Here is a 19,643-nt window from a genome sequence, read left to right as displayed (position 1 = left end):
TATACTACTATGGGAAAGAGATCGATAAAAGTCTTGTGAAATTATCGAACCATGCCACAAGTTTCCAGGCAGAAGTTCAAGTTTTAAAGATGGCCATTGGATATTGTGAAAGGGTGGAGGACGGTCAGAAGTGCTCAATATTTTCAGATTCTCTCTCAGTCCTACAAGCCATACAATCATCTCACAATTGTAATAAGGAAATATGGACGATAAAAGAAAAGATAAAAAGTGTAAAAATTAACAGGTGGATAGAGTTGAATCGGGTTAAGGCCCATATTGGGATATATGGTAATGAAAAGGCGGATCAATATGCAAAGTTGGCGGCACAGAAAGAAGGTGTTGATATGGTTGTCCCCAAATCAAATGGTGTCTTAAAATGGGAATTAAGAGAAGAAATAAAGCTGCAATGGTTTGACAGATGGTATATGTCCAAAAACGGAAGAGTAGTTTCAATTTTATTCCTAATCCAGAAATAACTGATAATCCACTGATAATTCAAATTATATCAGGACATGGGGGATTTCCTGCATATTTCCAAAGAATTGGAAGAATGCAGGAAAATAAATGCATTTGTGGATGAATCGGTACTGTTTACCACTATTTGAAGGAATGTATTGAAATCTCGGAGTTAAGAAAAAATCTGAAAATTATAAGTAATGATTTAAGTACCGTACTGATGGTACCAGGTAATCTTAAGACTCTGAAGGACATTATGTCAAAAATTGTCAGTTTTTTACCAATTATTTGAGAGTTTGTAGATAAGGAAGAAGGAAAGTAGTTTGTAGATAAGGAAGGACTTTGTGGCCAATTACCTCGAAGAGAATATCAGTTTGACAAATCGGTCAATGCAAAGATGGACAATGCTAAAGATAGCAGTCGGCCACAACAAATCCTGTCGATACTGCTACGTTCAGTGGTGGTGGGGTGGTCGGTTGTACGCAAGAAGAAGAAGGGTGAGGCCATGAATATTGCGACTTGTAATCATTAAAAATAAATAAATAAACGCAGGAGTTTTCTTAAAACTTTCTCGCATACTCGCTTTACATTGTATTGGCGCACAGTAGTTACGAAATATTAACATTTGCCCTGAATTTAGTATTTTTACTAAATATTGTATCATCTTTGGCGTTTAATCCCTGGCATGCGTTAATAGTATATAAAAATCGAATTTGTGTTTTAAATACGCTTTTCTCAAACGATCCAACCATAAAAATTTGACACAAAATTGCACTGTAGTCAGAAAATCCCACACCAAATTTGATATATTTAAGTCATTGCGTTTTTAAATTTTCGAGTTCATTTGCTTCTGAAAGTACAGACGAACAGACAGTCAATTCGCGGTTGGATTTGGCTCAAAATTTGACATGTGTCTATACATGTTAAATTTGTGCACATAATTTTATCTGTCTAGCTCTCTTCGTTTTGTAATTATAGTGTTATATTCGAACAGCTGGACAGACTTATTCTAAACGGATTTTGCTCAAAATTTGACAGAAATCTGCCAATTTGTTGTGAAGACCATATACCAAATTTCAGGTGTCTAGCTCAAAATGTGTTTTTCGAACTCAGGGAGGTCTAAAACGTGGAGTTTCGATAAAATCCAGAGTTCGAATTTTTTGACGATTATACTTTGTACTATGCATACAAGAAAGCAAATTTTCCCACCACTTTAAAAAATTTTTAAAAAATTGAATTTTTAGTGATATCAGTTTTATTTTCTTTGCCTTTTCTCCCTTAATTTCAATAATTTCTTTGATTATTTTAATACGTCTTGTTCGACTAAATAGAATCGAATATTAGAACTTTCAACTTATGACTGATAAATGATTTAACTCATTTCAAAGCATTCATTTAAAAAAAAAAACCATGATAAGGATTTTAGAACTAATATTCTTTCTATGAATTTTTTGACATAAAAATCATTAACACACATAATGCAATGCTTGATGGAATGAAGTCATTCGAATCAGATCTAAAATGACGCTTCGTATTTCAGCTAATTTTTTTTTTATCTTTATGTTTTTATTAAAATCATGAAATTCTTTATTGTACAATATCTCGTTCTAATGTTCGTAATTTTTTTCAAAATTTCAATTCAGGGACTAAATTGAATTTGTTATTGAATTCAGCGTCGAGTGCTAGCAAATGCATTTCTATTCAATTGTCTCTGAAGAATGTAAAATTTCCTGACCTTCCTATCACTCAGGAGTTGGTCTTGCAAAGCCATGGTGAAATTCTGGTTTTTGTTTCGTGACTATCAAGACGGCTTAGCCATAAACACTCACTTCAACAACGGCTTGACAGAACAATACAGAGCGAAGATATATCGAAATGATACAGGGAATCATGTCCAAAAATATTAGCTTTGCTGCAGGAAGAAAAGCCACGGCACGAGCGTTGAAAGCAATAATGTAAAACAATTTTGTCATTTTCCACCGCATTTTGAGCAGAAAACACAAAGGATCATAAAATGGAGGAGCCTCATCTGTTACACTTTCTACAGTGAATAAAGATATATGGCTTGTGGATTCGAGTTCTTGTTTTCTTCGTCTGGATGGATGCTGGAGTTTGGTTTAGAATTTTTTTTTTTATGGCGCGAATACTAGCGGATCTGCTAAAAGCAGGACTCTATTTTTACTTGCTCGTATGCGAAGTACAGTTAGTTTAGTTTAATTATATTAACGTCCCATTATAAAGCAACACTAGGGCTATTTTGGGACGGATCTCGTCATTTTGAACCGCGGTCAGATGACGAGGACGACACCTGAGCTAGCACCCCCCTCTTTACACCACACCAGCGGGAGGACGTTTGGAATGATGGATTTAACGTGCAACAGATCCCCTTACACGACGGTTCTTCGGTAGAATGTGGTCTCGAACCTAAAACCTTACGGCTCACAAGCCGAGACCTTACCACCAGGCCACCACGGCCTTTATGCGAAGTACAGAGAAAGGATTGTAATCATCAAAAAAAATCTGAACTCGAGATTTTGATGAATTTCTGGTTTAGACATAATGTAAAAATATACTTTTTACATTATGTCTGTGTATTTGTCTGTCTTCAACAAACATAAAGGATGAAATTTGGCGTATGGTATTTACTCCAAATTTGTAGTTTTCTATCAAATGTTGAGCGAAATCCGTTCAGAGGAAGTCTATCTGTCCAGACTGTTCGAATATAAGTTAACAAAATAACTACAAAACGAAGAGAACCATGCGAATAAAATTCGCAAATTTAACATCTACAGTGTAGATACATATCAAATTTTGAATCAAATCGAACAAGAGAATGTCCGTCTGTCAATCTGTACTTTCAGAAACACGTAAGCACGATAACTCAGAAATGCAATGATTTATATATATTGTTACAAATCTGTAATTTTGCTACCCGGCCGAATAGTGTCATCGTAAGAAAGACAATTGTATGATCTGTCCTGTACATGTTGAGTGGATGCCGCGTCAATAACCTCGGAGCTTGGCGAGCATTTGGCGGTTTGGCGATGAATTTGGCGACTAAATGGATAATACCAGAAAGTTCGAGAAGTTTCATGATCCATCCAGTAGGAATGGAGATACATCCAGAGACGCCCTGATTGGTCAGAAGATTCTAGCCCCGCCTCCCGGTACTATAAAAGACGGGAACTCTGAAATTGCGGAGGAAGTCGTGTGGATCGTAAAAAGAGGCGGTGTGTGGTGAGAGTCGGAGTCGCCGACACGTAGAGGTCTTGGAGGATTAGACAGCAAGAAAGCTGCTGAACTAGTAATTAAATGTGTTGCGATTTATTGGCGGTATTTTGGCAGTAGAAAAATAATTTTGTAACAATATATCAAATTTGGTATGGAATTTTGTAATTACAAGTGTAATTTTATGTCAAATTTTTATTCCAATCGGTTGGAAAAAATTGTAATAAGTGGGAAATGACGTTAAATTTTGGCTTTTTTTTTTTTTTTTTTTTTTTGCTATAATTTCCGAAATTATCACTGCACAAAAATGTATTTCAAAGCATTTGAAAATTTAAAAAAAATATGGGTTTTAAAAAATACCAATTTAATAATCGTGCAAATTTCTTAAAATCGCGGCAATTTTTAAAAAATATCCCCCCCTTAATTTTCAAAGTATATTATATTGTTATCCTGAAATTCAAAGTTATTGTTTCATCAAATCGTTTATTTCTTTATTTAAGCTCGTAATTTTCTCATATTGTTGATATCTAAAGGAAAAAAAAAAAAAAAAAAAGATTATGTGTAGTTTAAAAAGCAAATAAAGTGAAGTTACTATATTACGGATCTTAAAAGATAGATCAATCGGATATTTACATCTTTGGAAAATATATATATACGATACAAATGTCGATATCATAAAAAAGAATTTGTTTTTAATTTTAATAAGGCGTAAAATTAAGTTCTGTACTGTAATACTTTCGGAAGAAATCGTTATTATCCAAAATTTACCAAAGTTACTAATAAATTAAAATCTCAAGGTACTTTTGAAATGTTAACTTTTCAAAATATATCTGTGCCAAATTTGGTATCTTCAGGTCAAAACGGTCTCTCTGTAAAGCCCCAACACACACATTTTTTGTCATAATAACGATAAATCGTTATTATGACAACATTCGCAGTGGAAAAAATTTGCATAAAGAAAAATTTTCTGCTGAATTTTGTGATGATAATTTATTTAACTGCTCAAACGATATATATTTTATTGATTCAGAAGACGACTTTTTTTCAAAATATAGTTTTGGTTCAGACGATATGAATACAGGGTTAAGAAATCCTTTGCGATCGATAGCCATTCCGAGAATGAAGACAACATTCATGATATTAAAGGGGTGGGGACACTTAAAACTGGACTGAGACAACATTTAATGAAACGTAGAAAAACGCCTGTTGCAACTATTGAATGTAATGACACAAAAAGTATTAATAATGCAGCAAAATTAAGTTTTGGAAATGATTTTTTACAAACTATTACTATTTACAAACTATCATAGAACTTTAAACTGAATGGACCTTACTAACAGAGATATGGGATTAAAATATTTTGATAACATAAGCACAAAGATTTAACGAAATACATTACATCAATTAAAAAATAAATTACAATTAAGAATAAATTATACAACTAAACAAACAACAAGAACAATAAAAAAATGAAAATAATAAACGTTTTTCTAGATGAATTTCGTACATTAACCGAATACACAAATATTAACTTTTCGAAATAAATATGTATGCAAACAAAATTGAGTATTCTGATTAGATGGGTGGTGTTTGAGATGTTGCAAGGAAATATAATGTTAAGAGAAACTGCAAATTGGAACAACAGATGACGTGTCTGATATATTGTGTGGAAAAAAAATGTTAAAGGTTTCTTTACGTTATCCACGTATTGGAAAGACACTTTTCTTCATTTCTAATCCTTTGACATAAACCGCTTATTTATGTATTGCGCCTTTTTTTTAAATCGTGTTTCTACCACGTGGTTTAATGAAGTTTTTAAGCCCACATCACATTTTTGCAAATTGTAGAAGGTTCCACATTCGCTTTTGTTGTGACTCACAGTTAGGGAGTTTTGACTTATTCCTTTTTTTGAGACACCCTGCTTATTTTTGTTTTCTCACCCAATGATTAGTAAGTTGAATTTCATCCTATATACAGATGAAATCTTTTGTTATTCACACAGCTATACTGTTGTGCTATTGATAATTCCTTGTTTCATTAAATCCACATATTTTTCATGCGTGTACCCTTTTATTTAATTCACAGACAAACAACTTCCCCTATAGCAGCTGTCTTTTTTTTTTTTTTTTTTTTCTTTTGTGATCAGTGGGGAAATTAGGCAGCTGCCTAGGACTGACGGCAAAGGGTGCAAGCAAGCCAGTTAAATATTTTAACCTAATTGTCAAATAAATAAATTTGTAAGAAATTGAGATTTTATTTTGATTACAATCTTTTACATCGAATTATTTAAATCATCATTAAATACATTAATGTATAATTAATTGCTTAGTTATATCAAATATTAATTATTCATTTAACTAGTTAAGAAATATTTCACAGGACAAATACTGTAAAATATTAATTACTAAAGTTTATTTTTGAAATTCATAATTTCTTATAATCTATCATAATAACTAAATGCTCTTATATAGTAAGTAAAGAAATCATTAGAATTATTATGGCTAATTTTTAAATTTTAGTCATTTTTTTCAATGATATAATATTAAAAAAATAAATAAAATATGTATTTTCCCAGTTATTAACATAAAAAAAAATTCAAATAAATCATTAACATCATTCATGAATCATCAAAAGAAGGTTTCACAAAACGTCCAGGATTCCAGGCAACGTCCAGGATTATAAACTGCTCAAATGTCCTGCTGTTTATACACTCACGTTCTATTGAAAAAAATAATTGAATTCCATACTTACTCCTCCTTAAAGCTTGTCAATGAATTTAGACACACTCTGCATATTTTTGAAGCCTTACATTATTTCACATTTCTAAATTCCAATCTTTTAATGTATATAGTATCATTATCAATATATTGCAATTAGTTTTCATTATTGTGCAATTAATATTTAAAATCAGTAATGTTAAACTGGAAATTAATTTATTTTAATATTAAACTCTTGCCATAACATTTTAGTTGTTTGATTTCACCTTTCTTTCTTATCCAAACTACATGTTCAATTTCTAAAGAAATATGTAAAAAAATAAAGATATATTTACAATGAAAATACACATTAATATTCAAGCTACACAAACAGTAAAATACTGCAATTTATATAACCACAATTTAATTTCAACAAAATATATTTATTCAACAAAAAGTACAAAAACAAATAAGTTTCCAGCAATAAAACTCTTATATTGATTCTTTATTATGCAATATGTATGTCATATCTCATTCTATCATACAATATTTCACAAATCTTCTTTTTATACATCAATCTAGATTTCTTCCCTATCTACATCATTCTAAATAATCATGATTGTTAACCAGAAGTTTAAATCATAAAAATTCAGGGGAAAGAGGTGAATAAAATAAATATTAAAAACGTCTATTAAAAATGGTCTATGCTAATTATGCCTGAGTGATAACTCTTTATCAATCCAGCTACATGTACATATATTCTAAATTGTTTGAAGAACAAGATTCTTTTTGATTTTGTGACTTAGTAATAGATAAACTAGATATATTCCTTTGTTCCTGTTTGTGGAGTTCTCTTGCGGCATTGTGCAATTTCTCAACAAAATCAGGAACACCTAAAAAAAATTCCACATAATTGTTACTACAAATTTAAAAAAAAACAATACAGTAATGCACTGTTTATACTCCTCTTATGTGTCTGATTTAAGATAATGTATCAATAAAGAGATGTAGAACTGAAATTTTAATAAATAATTATTACAAGTTCCATACTATTTAGGCAAATTCATTTAAAAGTAATTATTTTAAATTTTTTTAATGAAGCATTAATACATTACTGTTAATATTGAAAATAATAATTAAAATTTTTAAAAATATCATAAAAATGAGGAAAATCATACCTTTAGTACATATATCAGGTACAAAATTTACATTTCTTATTGTACTATATACTATTGTATATTAGCTGCCTTTGGTGAAGTTTGTTCACCCAGATTATTGACTTTTTAGATTGTTAAATGATAGTTAACTGCAAATTAAAAAGCGTGCATATTACAAAATAAAAGTGGAAGAGAAACTTCTATACTATGGAGTTAACAATTGGCAAAAGCAATTGATTGAATATTTTGATGGATGTTTGAATTCTATTATAACATTTAAAAACATTGTTATAGGTAATATATCAAAATAATTTGTAAAATATCATTAAAGTTATGGGAAATGGAATTGATATCATTGAAAAGAAAATTTTTGAATCTTAAAATAACAAAAAGATCATTTTTGTAAGATAATTGATTTGAAAGATAGGAACATAATTTTCCATACGCAAATCTTATCAATTACTCATCTGAGATGGATGGCAATTAAGCCTATTTTTGTGCTCGATTAAATGTTTTGTTTGCAACTTGTTTCTTGATTTCCTTTGTATCGTCTTTCCACTGACTGAATAGATTTTTTTTGTGACACATCGAATATTTACTAGGACATATTTAATAATAATATGTAGTTTTATTCGAAGTTTCGAATTCAATGTAGCTGCTAAAATATTTTAATAAAGCAGTTTGAGATTGGTTTCATGATTTATTTACATTTAACTGTTGCCATCTGATAAAAAATAATAATTTTTGTAACACACACAGAGAGATTTATGCATATCCAGGCAAATATTTAATTAAAAAAAATGTCATCTGATACACCGATAATTAAAGCACCAATTAAAATAAAGCATCATAAATTGAATTAAGTTCAATGAATGTTTATATTTCAAGGACCAAAATAAGTTGGAATATTTTAAAGGGAGTCAGTAAATTGGATCTTTAAGGAAAAGCAAAATAATTTCCTGCATTCTTCTACAACATAATTTAAAACAATTTATTTTTTACTAAATTATTAATGAGGAATAGTTTCTAAGTCATTATACAGAAACACAGTTCATATACTCTTTGAAAGTGATATCAACTCTGAAGAGATTTCAAGAAAAATAATACTGCTTATAACTTCCTTCTTGTCTATATGCATTAAGTTTTAAAAAAAACTCTTGCAAAATTAGGGGAAAAAAAAAAAAAAAAAAAGGCCAGTCAAAATTTTTTAAATTTTATTTTAAACATAATTCTTAAGTAATTAAGATAAATAAATAAAAAGGATTTGTTTGTTAAGGACAACAATATAGTAACCAGCAGAAATTAATGAAATATTTTAAATTCGTACCAAAACCCATTAAAGTTAAGATTAAAAATTTGAAATACGTTTTAAAAATATGTGACTACTGAAAAACTGCCAACTGTTGTGAAAGTTTGCCAAATATAGAGCACATGGCAAAAAGTAATGAAACGCAGGGAGAAATGACATGGGTCAAAGTCTAAAAGAGAGACAGCAATTTGAAATCCAAGGACACATTAATAACAGATTTTATGATATGCAGACGAAAATACAAAACATCACAGCATTTTCACTAGTAAATAATATACATTGGTTTTTATAATAATATAAGGCAAATATATCCAAAAATGACATTCTTTTTTTGAAAAAATATGAAATTTTATACAAAATGGTAATTTTTATTTTTTATTTTACATAAATTATTACATAAGCTGAATGCATCAAAAAGTGTTTTGAAATGACAAAGATCATCTAATATTGTTAACTCATTTAAATTAATCATTTTAGACTATCGTTTTAAATTAAATATCTCATCACAGCTAAATTCAGAACTAATATTTTCTTACTGCTCCAGAATTTTCACTGCAAAATTGCTATATGAACACCAATATTGCAAAGATTTCATAAAAAGACTTGCTTTTATAATTTTGCAACAATATTGTCCCATTAACATGGGGGCAGTTTATAGATAGAGCACACAGTTTTGAAACATGGTCAGACGAAGAGAGTGTCTGGGTTGGCATCCTTCATCACCAAATTTACAAACCATATCAGCAGGAGAATGTTCGATCCCTGATACAAGATTTAACATGCAAAAGGTCTACATATTGAGTGTTTAGTAGAAATGTGGTTCAAATAAAGACAGGACTTTAACACTAAGCCATTTAGCGTATGTTTTACATATCATATTTTGTATGTTTTATTTTGTAAAACTACAATACATCTATCAAATTTTTATTACCAGAAGATGCCATCCAATTATAAGCTGGAGTAGGAAATGCAGCTTGAGGATCGTCAAAATAAGTAAGTACGTAGTCAAATCCATTCTGAGGGGGAAAAAAAAAATTAAAATTTAGTAAAATATTTAATAATTTCAACAATATATTCTGCAACACTCAGAATAAATAAACTCAAAAATAAATATTTAAAAAATTATAATACAACTATACAAAATATTTAATTTATCAATTACAGTTGGGGTCAATCCAAATGGGTGATACTCTCAAAATAATACAAAGAAATGAATAAGTCGAAGAAATAAATAAGTAAAAAATCCTTTTAGATCTAAAGATTAGTAGAGTTCTTCTTATAATAAATGAAATTATTTTTATCCAATTCAAGTTGTGGTGATAAAACAATTTCTAAACATTATCATTTCAGACAAAATGAACACTAAAGTGAATATTTAGTGAATTATTGATATAAAATGTGAGTTTATATAATAAACATTTTCAAAATTTTACTCTATGTTCAAATTTTAGAAACTGCAGATTGTATGTTATTAACATGAGGGCATTTTTAGTACATACAACAATCAATTTATTTTTATTAACAGAGTTTCTTAAACATTTTTTCTATTTGATTTTGTTTTCACTGTAATAATTTGTAGTTACTCTAGACTTCGAAAACAGACAACAAAATAAAATATTATTTGATTATTGCCCCACAAAAGCTTAATGAAGTATATTTATTTAACAAATATAATATAAGATTTTTTTTTTTACAAGTGTTGAATAATATGAGAAAAAAGATTACTGTGATAATTTTAAAAGTCCTAATATTTTCTTAGGTGACTCCACATTTGCGACTGCAACACAGCCTTTCTTTATATGAGAGTAAAAACTAAATCAATATGAAAACTGTTGTCTCATATACTCTACGATTATTTTACTAATAACACACTATGATTTCATTTTTGGTGCACTTATTTTAAGATAAAAAAGTTATTAAAAAAAGAGGATAGTATAGAAACTTCATCATTCTCATCAGTCATTTAAATCTTCTATCAACAAACTTTCTTCAGAAATATGAAACTTATCAAAAAATATAAGAAACTAAAGCTATTAGCATATACAGTAAGCAAAACTAATATGAAATTATTCTTATAAATATATATTTGAAGAATAATGAATTAGTTGAGGAAATATTTCAAAAAAGAAAAGAAGGAAATAAAAAAAGATGATTGTTCCAAAATTTTTCTGAGTTAATAAAACCTCCAAATATAATTTACTTGGCCATTTCAGATTCTGAATTAAGCAGAACTGAAAACCAGTTAGAGATTAAAAATGCAAAAACTTACATTTTAAGAATATAACTTAATTTTTCAAACATTTAATTCAATAAATAAATAATTATTAAATTTAAGAATAAACTTTTATTTTAAAAATATATAAGAAGTATTATTATTATAAATAATAAATTCTTTGAAAAGTTTACATGCAATTTGCCAATTTCAGTAGGGAAATTCAATTATAGAATATAACTTACATCATCATAAGTCCTATGAGGCCTGATGACCATTCTTGAGCTATATTCAGTGACCCTGACATATTTATTATTTACAGGACAGGCAGGATGGTCAGTTGCTCTTGATACAAGCACCATAGTATTGGTTTCAGGACTTATCTAAAAGTATTTACATGTGTTTATTATAAATTAAATATTTAAATCATGAATAGAATTTTAAAATATTCATATATCATTTACTATTACCAATGACAGTTCAAGCTAATAGTACATGGATTAACACAAGAATCTACAATATAGTTCAATTATAATAATACTGGGTGTCCCCAAAATGACTGACGGATTTTGTAAATCAAAAAAAAAAAAAAAAAAAAAGAAAGAAAGAAAAGAATGCAATAGAAAAGCATCCTTTGCAGCTTTATGTTTGGCAAATGAGGGAATTTCCACTAATTTGCAAATTAAGTTAACAATGCCACAAACAGGTAATGCTGCAAAATAGGAAAAATAAAAACTATTATGAAAATTTTACAAAGACTGTTGTAAAAAATTAAACAAAGATGTTTTCAATGTAACAACCATTTGCAGCAAAAACATGGCTCATTCTGAAGCAAAAATGTTCAGATCTCAAGTACTTCACCTGTTGCTGATGCCTATAGTACCAGTTTTTGGCAGCAATGTCAGTTAAAACTGCTATTTTGTGGGATAAAATTTCTTGATTTTTCCAAGACTGCAACTGATACATACTGCATTTCTATTGCATAAGGTCCATTTTTTACTGATTTTCAAAATTAATCACCAATTGTTGGAACACTTGGTATGAGTAAAGGTTAGTAGTAGTGTGACATATATTTTGTAGTATAAAATCAGGAGTGCAGATGTGTCACTGCTTTGTAGATGCACCGCTATCTCTTTCATCTGAGAATTGATTCATCATTAGTTTGGCAGATGTACATCATTTGTGGACAGAAAAGCTGCATAAAACAAAGGTAATCTGTGTGTGTTAGATGTAATTTTTTTATTAGCAATACGGCAATCCCTGTGCACCACAAAGTACAGCACAAGGCTTACAGAAGTAAGTAGAAACAACTACAAACATAGATAAAAACAGATAAAAAAAAACAGGAAAACAAACAAAAAAAAAAAGCAAAGAAACAAACAAGAATAATTAAAAACTGAAGGAGCAAAGGCAATAAATTTACAGAATGAGAAAAAAGCCCTTTTATGGTCAACCAAAACATGAAGCGAAGTGGAAACTTAATATTATAGGCATCGAGACCCACAATAAAATCTCTTCTCCCTTCAGTAAGTTTGGAAAAAAGTAAATGTTCGACATTTTGAACTCCACCATCACTGCAAGAGCACAGATCAGTGTCCGATAATCCAAATTTCTTGAGATAGTAATTGAAATTACTGTGGCCGTGAGAAATTTTGTTAAGTAAAAATCACAGAAGAAATGCTTGTTATTTAGATATATTATCTGTGCTGCATTCTGATAGCAGCTATTAAGTGGCCTGATTCGAAAGATCAATACAAATTGTATGCACAAGACCAAACACCTTAATTAAGTGCATTGGGAAGATATAATCAATACTAATAAAAGCCCATTTGTTCAGAGAGATTGAATAGAACCAGACAGCATTGAGATTTTCAATTTGGTACTGTAAAATTCATTGTTTTTCAGTAATGGTATAATAATATCTCTAGATATAGTTAGCCTGAAATGAGAATTGGGTAGAATTCCTATAAACAAAATGTAAATAAACTATTTAATTGTGTGCTCTTGCAGAAAGGAAATCTTTTCAGTACATCACAATATCAAAAGTGCTTCTATGTGACTATGGAAAGAGCAATCATTTTAAATTATAGCATTCATTTTAAGCAGATAACTTCATTAGACCAATCAGAACATCAATCACTTTTCAATACATTATGAATACTTAGAACTAATTTACTATGTAAAGCAATAGGCTACGTAATAATTCTAATTCCATTTGGTGTAGAATACTTATTCAATTTCCTGAGTTAAAAGTTTCTTGATAATGAGGAAATATTGTGCACATTTGTTGGCACAGCACATAGCAGTCTATGTCAACTTCAGCTATCACTGATTATGTTTTTATTAGTTAAAAAATTTGTATTTAATAGATAATATAAAATATTAAGCTATATTAAATATTGAAATATTAAATTAATATTAATTTAACTATAAAATTAATAAAGAAGCTACATACCACAGCTCGTCTAATATAGACATATTCACGACTGTACATTGGATACTGAAATGAATATCAAAACATGTTAGTAAATCAATTCCTTAATTTCATTTCATAACTTGGAAAAAGGAAACATTTTTTAGAAAAGCAAAAGAATATTAGAGAATGTTTTAGCTTTATTAAAAACATGATTTCTTTTCTTACTGGATAATGCATAACCCAATGCATAACTTCACAACCATTTTCGACATCTTCTTTATCGATGATGTCTAGCTTGATAACAAGCTTATCCCATTGTTTTCTATATTCAATGTCAGTCTGTAAAAAGAATACATTAGAACAAATTTAAAAAAATTATATAATGAGTAGTATATAAAACTTTTTACATACAAAAATAATTTTCATCTAAATTTACATTTATTTTTCATATGAAAAACTCTCTATATAAATTAAGCCCCTTAATCAGTTTAAATGCTTATGTAAAGTTACATTTAAATTTACATAATTATAATTCTCAACAATGGCAAATAACTTATTTGAAATTCAATTTTACAAGAACCGCTGAATTTTAAAGTAATGTTGATACTGCATATTTCAGTTACATTTTGGATGTAGAATAGCCTTTCTATCACATCACATTTAAAATTTAGAAACAAAATTAGAAATTTAGCAGCAATATCTTAAGGAAAATTTATTATAATTCATTAATCTAAAACATACTTATGCAGTTAAAAAAATATCTTAATATATTATTTCAATAGTTATGTTATGGAACATATTAAAATATTTAGATACAAAAAAAAATCCTTTGAATAATTCAAAGAGAAAGTTTGCATTTAGGCTAGCAAATAAATAAATTTTTGATTTTTAAATAACTTACCTGGACAGCAAAAAATGTTCTTGCAGGCACATCATAAAAAGTTCCCATTACTATGACAGAAAAATTCAACATACAATTAAAATTAAAATATCATTTAATGCATAGAATAAAAAAATTGAATGTGATAGCATAGACTTACCTAATTATTTTTAAAAACTAAAATTACCTATTAAACACTAATTAATTATAATCTTTCCATCGTAACTAGTCTATCATATAAATAGGTTTTTGCTTAGATTACAATAAATCTAAATAAATAAAATTCTCTTTTCTTTTATGTTTGCTAAAATGACAATTCCATAATATCCTATAATATAAATAAAAAAAAATAATGATGAAACAATAGTACATAACATAGTTGTGTAAAATTATTCATATTAAAAAAATGCATTTTTTTTTTTTTTTATATACAGAAAATTGTATGTGAAGTTATTGGCTAAACAAATGAGTCTACATCCCACATATTCTAAAATTAAGTATCAATCAAAAATAATAAGAAAACAAAATATTTTGTATTTCAAAATGAAGGAAACCAAACATACCTTTATATTCATAAAGGTAAGAATTTGGAAATGCTTTTCTCCAAACTTGAATGCATTCTTTCTGAATAACTGGTTCCCAGCCATCTTCGACAAGTTTATTAACAAGATTTTGACCAGGCAATGTATTTCTTCTGCTGTCATCATTGCTTTGATATCTATCCAATTCACAAATGCAGCTATAGAATATGAAATTCTAATAGTAAAAATACTAATTTCAAAAGGAACGTGAACAAAAACATTAAAGAAACAGAATTTTGAAGTTACTCTTTGGAACAAGAATTATCCAACAAAGAGAGGTGAACACTCACACAGAAATGATATTTCTTAAACAGATCATTTCTTCAAGCAGATACTCATCAAGTGCCCTGAAACTAATTAACAAAAGGGAAAAGAAACTAAAATTAAATCTATACATGCAAAGAAAAATGCAAGCAAAAAAAAAAAAAAAAGGGATATAAACTAAAATTTCTAATTCCTTTCACTAATAGGAAAATAAAACATTAAATTGAAAGGAAAAAAAAATAAATAAATAAAAATAAATAAAAGGTTTTTATTAAAAGTGAAACTTTTATCAAATAGCACAAACTGAAATTCAAAATATTATTTTCGTAAATTCATGCTGATAAACCTTATGTTCGATTTCTATGTTAGTATATTTACAAACTCCAAGTCAACAACATTTGAAACAATATTTGTCACAAAATGGAAATTTATTCTTAATATTTTCGTTAAAATGACATTTTGAAGTAGAGATAAAACTTTTAAAACTATAAAACAGGATTTCCCAAAATTTTAAATATTTAAACCACTTTCTAAAAACTGAATATTAAAAAATCAGAAAAATGAATAAAGTGGGTTTTTGATCTAATTCATCAAGTTTCTTTCTTGAGAACAGCAGCTCACATCTTCTGAAACAGGTTTTATGAACCTAAAAGAGCCTTTGTGAACAAAATTAATATTACACAAAATTTTACAAAAAATGTTTCTAATGCAAGACAGGATGAAGATTTTAAACCTTATTTATATTTTAGCACAGTTTGTAAACATGCATTTGCATTGAAGGCCTTGATAAATCTCACGAAAAACAAACTTGCAACTCACACTTTAGGAACCACTGCAATAGCAGAATTCTAATTATCCAAATCATTTCTGGGAGGGGAAAAAAGTCAAAACTGGAGAAATAATAATAGAAGCTTAGTAATTGATTAGTTTTATTAACTAAAATAGGTGATTAAAGTGATTAGTTCCACTAATTAAAATAGGGTACATACACAATGCGTTTTTCACATACAATTTCAATATGTATGTATTTGTATAAGAAAATTTTTATTTTTGTCCCTCTCTTAAGCAAACTTATCATATTTGCATTTTTCAGTTTATTTTAGAAAAGTCTACATTGATTAATTAATTTCTCCTAAATAAAATTTTTAATTAACTAAATTGACCTGAATATTATTTAATTTGGCAAATTAAATTATAACTGCAAACAAATAGAAAACAACAACAAATGCAGGCTAATTTTAGAGTTGTATTTTTACAGAAAGAACAGTACCATATACAGTTCTTCAAAATTAAATATTGAAATATATTATTACTGAATGTTACTAGTAAAAATATTCTCAGTTATTTTATTCTTAATTGAATGAAAAATTGATATTTTAAAAAAATGTACTTAAAGATGTACATACATTTAACACAAAATAAATAAAAGATTCAATATATAAAAATCAAAATCATCTCAAATATAGTCCAGACAATGTTTCTTCCCTGGAATTCAAAAAAAAAAAAAAAAAAAAAAAAAATGCAAATTTCTTCTTTCACTTTTTTTTTTTAACACAAGGCATTACGTACAGTCCAAATATAGTGGACATATCATGAAGTAGACATTAAGAGGCAAACAGATCATGAAAAGCAAGATAATGGTCACAAAATAAGTCTCTCCAATCTCCATAAATTTTAGCATATATTGATCCAATATGTCATGTTTTAGGCTACATAATGTAATGAAGAATTTCATTACCTTATTCAAATGCCTTCCTTTGAGTCAATTGCAATAAAAATTTGAATAAGGTTTACAATTTTAATCAAAAGGAACATGTATTAAATTTCAATTATCAAATTCTTTGTACTCTTGTGCTATCACATTTATACAAAATCAGATACTGAGACCAACAGTCAATTAATATGTTGACAGACTTGGTTCAAAGTACCCAAAGATCGAGAAATTTATCAATAAAATTTTATACTAAATCTTAAACACTTAACTCATTGCTTTTTTAATTATCAAGTCCATTTGCATATACTTTCTGACAATGGATGTTGTTTAAAATTTAACAGAAATTCAAGGAGATCTCAAATATGATCTGCTAAATCTCAATTTCATTTAACAATCCCATAGAGTTAAAAAAAATAATTACAGGACACAAAGTTAATGTCTATGGGTTTTTTTTTTTTTCATATGATATTAAATATGCACCACATAAAATAATAACTGCTAAGGCTACAATAAAAGAAAGCAGAAATTTCAATACTTTTTGTACTTAAGAATGCCTTGTATTATATGTTATTGCATGACATGAAAAATAAACTAATGAACATGTTTTAATACAAAAAAGATTGGAAACATTCTCCACAGTAAAGATGGTTGATATAAGTGCAAATTCACATCATTATATTTTGTAACTATAAAATTATATTATTTGTACTATATAAAGCTGTAAGAAAAAAAAAATTCTCTCTCTTTTTTTTTAAGGGATAAACACATTTTCAGATCAGATTTTATTTATCTCATGCTACAATTTATGCATAAATCAATACAAATAATATTTTCATATTAAAAAAACAAAACATTGCAGCATAGAATAATAAGCATTCATACATAACAAAATATAATGTACTCTACATATTAGTATGCTTATTTTAATCCTGGACAGAAAAATTCAAATAGATAACTTTTCATTTAAAGTAGAGACAGATTCTCATCAAATAATGCATAGTATTTTCATGATATTGGACAACAGTATAAAAGTAGTGTATTCACCTTAAATGAAAGCCTAAATTAATTACAGGATTTCAATTTCAAAAGGATGCACAAAATAAATTATTAAATTGAAAATCCCACACTAATTGCTATCTGCATTTACCCCAACTATACTGATAAGCAAATATTAAACATTATCTTTACATTTTGAAAATTAATTTTCAGCACACTAAAAAAAGCTTCGGAACAGAAAATTCTTACTTATATATTTCTTCATCTGTTATTTTCTCTTCTTCCCATTTAAATAAGGTCGCTCCTAGTAAAACCGAAAAAGGCCGACGCTTCGATCTCAAGGTTTTGGCCAGCTGAGAAAAGATGCGTTTTATAGATTGTTCTGTATATAATTGATTATATAAGTTCCACATCTGTGACAGGCGCCGGACTCTTTGTGAAGCAATGAAATTGCACTGATTTGTCAATATTTCACCAAGAACCACAAGTTTTTCATTACACTGCAACTTAAAATCATACCATAATTTTTTCCTAGTATCCAACTCAAATATGGACTTAAACGGAAACACCCGGCGTTTAGAAGGATCAATCGATGCGGAAAACGAGAAATGTCTTTTTAATTCCAGGGAAAATTCGTTTTCATTACAACAGCGATAACATTTCCGGAAATTTCTCGCTATTTTGTTGTAAACAAAAGATCCATTCATATTTATTTATCTTCTTTACGACTAGCACCGGTCTAGTTCACAGTCATATGGATTTACAATTTTATTAGAATATAATAGTCTTATTTGACAAATATTTTTAGTAATTTTGGCATTGTAATAATTAAAACAAAAAAAATTACTTGCTTTAATTAAAATTGCGTACCACGTTTCCGAGCAAAAAAATTGTGTTCACATTTTGACCGGATTGATAAACAAAATCAAGACAGTTACAGTTAACATGATTTAACTACTTCTACATCTCTTTCTGAATTTAAGAGCAATATTCATACCATTGATTCAATTCAAATACTTTTATTTTTAGAAATTACAATTAAAACTAGGGATGACGAATATTTTCAGAGCGGTTATAACGTAACCAATATCAAAAAGTCACAAATACAAGTAATCAATACTTTTCAAAGAGGGGTGTGATTCAAATCCTTCATACGATCTTACTGATGATATTTCGATTACAGGTTTTGGATCACGATAGAAACTAACAATCGATACGATATCACTGAAATTTGCCAGAGCGGTGACAATACGATCTGTCCAATGGAAGCTCTCGAAAGAAATCTGTGATTGGATTGAAAAGTGAACGGACCGGTTATTGGAATTATCGTATCGTATCATTGAATTGCATATCACTGAAATTTATCGCAGCGGTGATTTCACCGGAAAGTGCGAGGCTTCACTGGAAAGTGCGAAGTCACCGATATTCGTATGCACTATTTGATGATGCACTATTCCATACAGATCATTTTTTATTGCTCGTGACATGATTGACTTTGATTACATGTACTCTGTTTACTGCTGGCGCCATCTATTGGTAGAATATAGGACTAAAGTAAACATTTTAAAGAAATGACATATATTTTCAACTCATCTTTTCCAGAAAATGGTTCACTCTAATAAATAAATTAAATAAATAGTTTTGAGAAAAATAAAATAAAATTTAAGAAGTAAGCTGAAACACATAAATTAATTCATTCACACGTTAATTAAATGAGTAAATTAAGTATTAATT

At 28.4% G+C, this 19,643-nt stretch overlaps 1 protein-coding gene across 4 annotated transcripts; it reads right to left on the bottom strand.

The window, feature by feature from the left end:
• Positions 1–6,833: 6,833 nt before the first annotated feature.
• Positions 6,834–18,932, bottom strand: LOC129976538 (stAR-related lipid transfer protein 7, mitochondrial-like). 4 transcript variants are annotated; one of them, XM_056090159.1, is made up of 9 exons: positions 18,159–18,932; positions 15,226–15,288; positions 14,918–15,072; positions 14,376–14,425; positions 13,700–13,813; positions 13,514–13,558; positions 11,304–11,441; positions 9,778–9,862; positions 6,834–7,273 (listed from the first exon to the last, which is right to left on the bottom strand). In XM_056090159.1, the coding sequence occupies exons 1-9, from the start codon at positions 18,614–18,616 to the stop codon at positions 7,125–7,127; spliced, it is 1,257 nt and encodes a 418-aa protein (XP_055946134.1). In that variant the 5' UTR covers positions 18,617–18,932; the 3' UTR covers positions 6,834–7,124. The 4 variants fall into 4 exon arrangements, with proteins under 4 accessions (XP_055946134.1, XP_055946133.1, XP_055946137.1 ...); XM_056090158.1 differs by having other exon boundaries at positions 14,918–15,093; positions 18,159–18,930; XM_056090162.1 differs by lacking the exon at positions 15,226–15,288 and having other exon boundaries at positions 18,159–18,912.
• Positions 18,933–19,643: the final 711 nt, after the last annotated feature.

The sequence above is a fragment of the Argiope bruennichi genome, chromosome 7 (assembly GCF_947563725.1).
Source record: "Argiope bruennichi chromosome 7, qqArgBrue1.1, whole genome shotgun sequence".
NCBI classification, from domain to species: Eukaryota; Metazoa; Arthropoda; class Arachnida; order Araneae; family Araneidae; genus Argiope; species Argiope bruennichi.
Note: the sequence above shows the minus strand (reverse complement) of the source record. Positions and strands in the feature narration are given on the sequence as shown.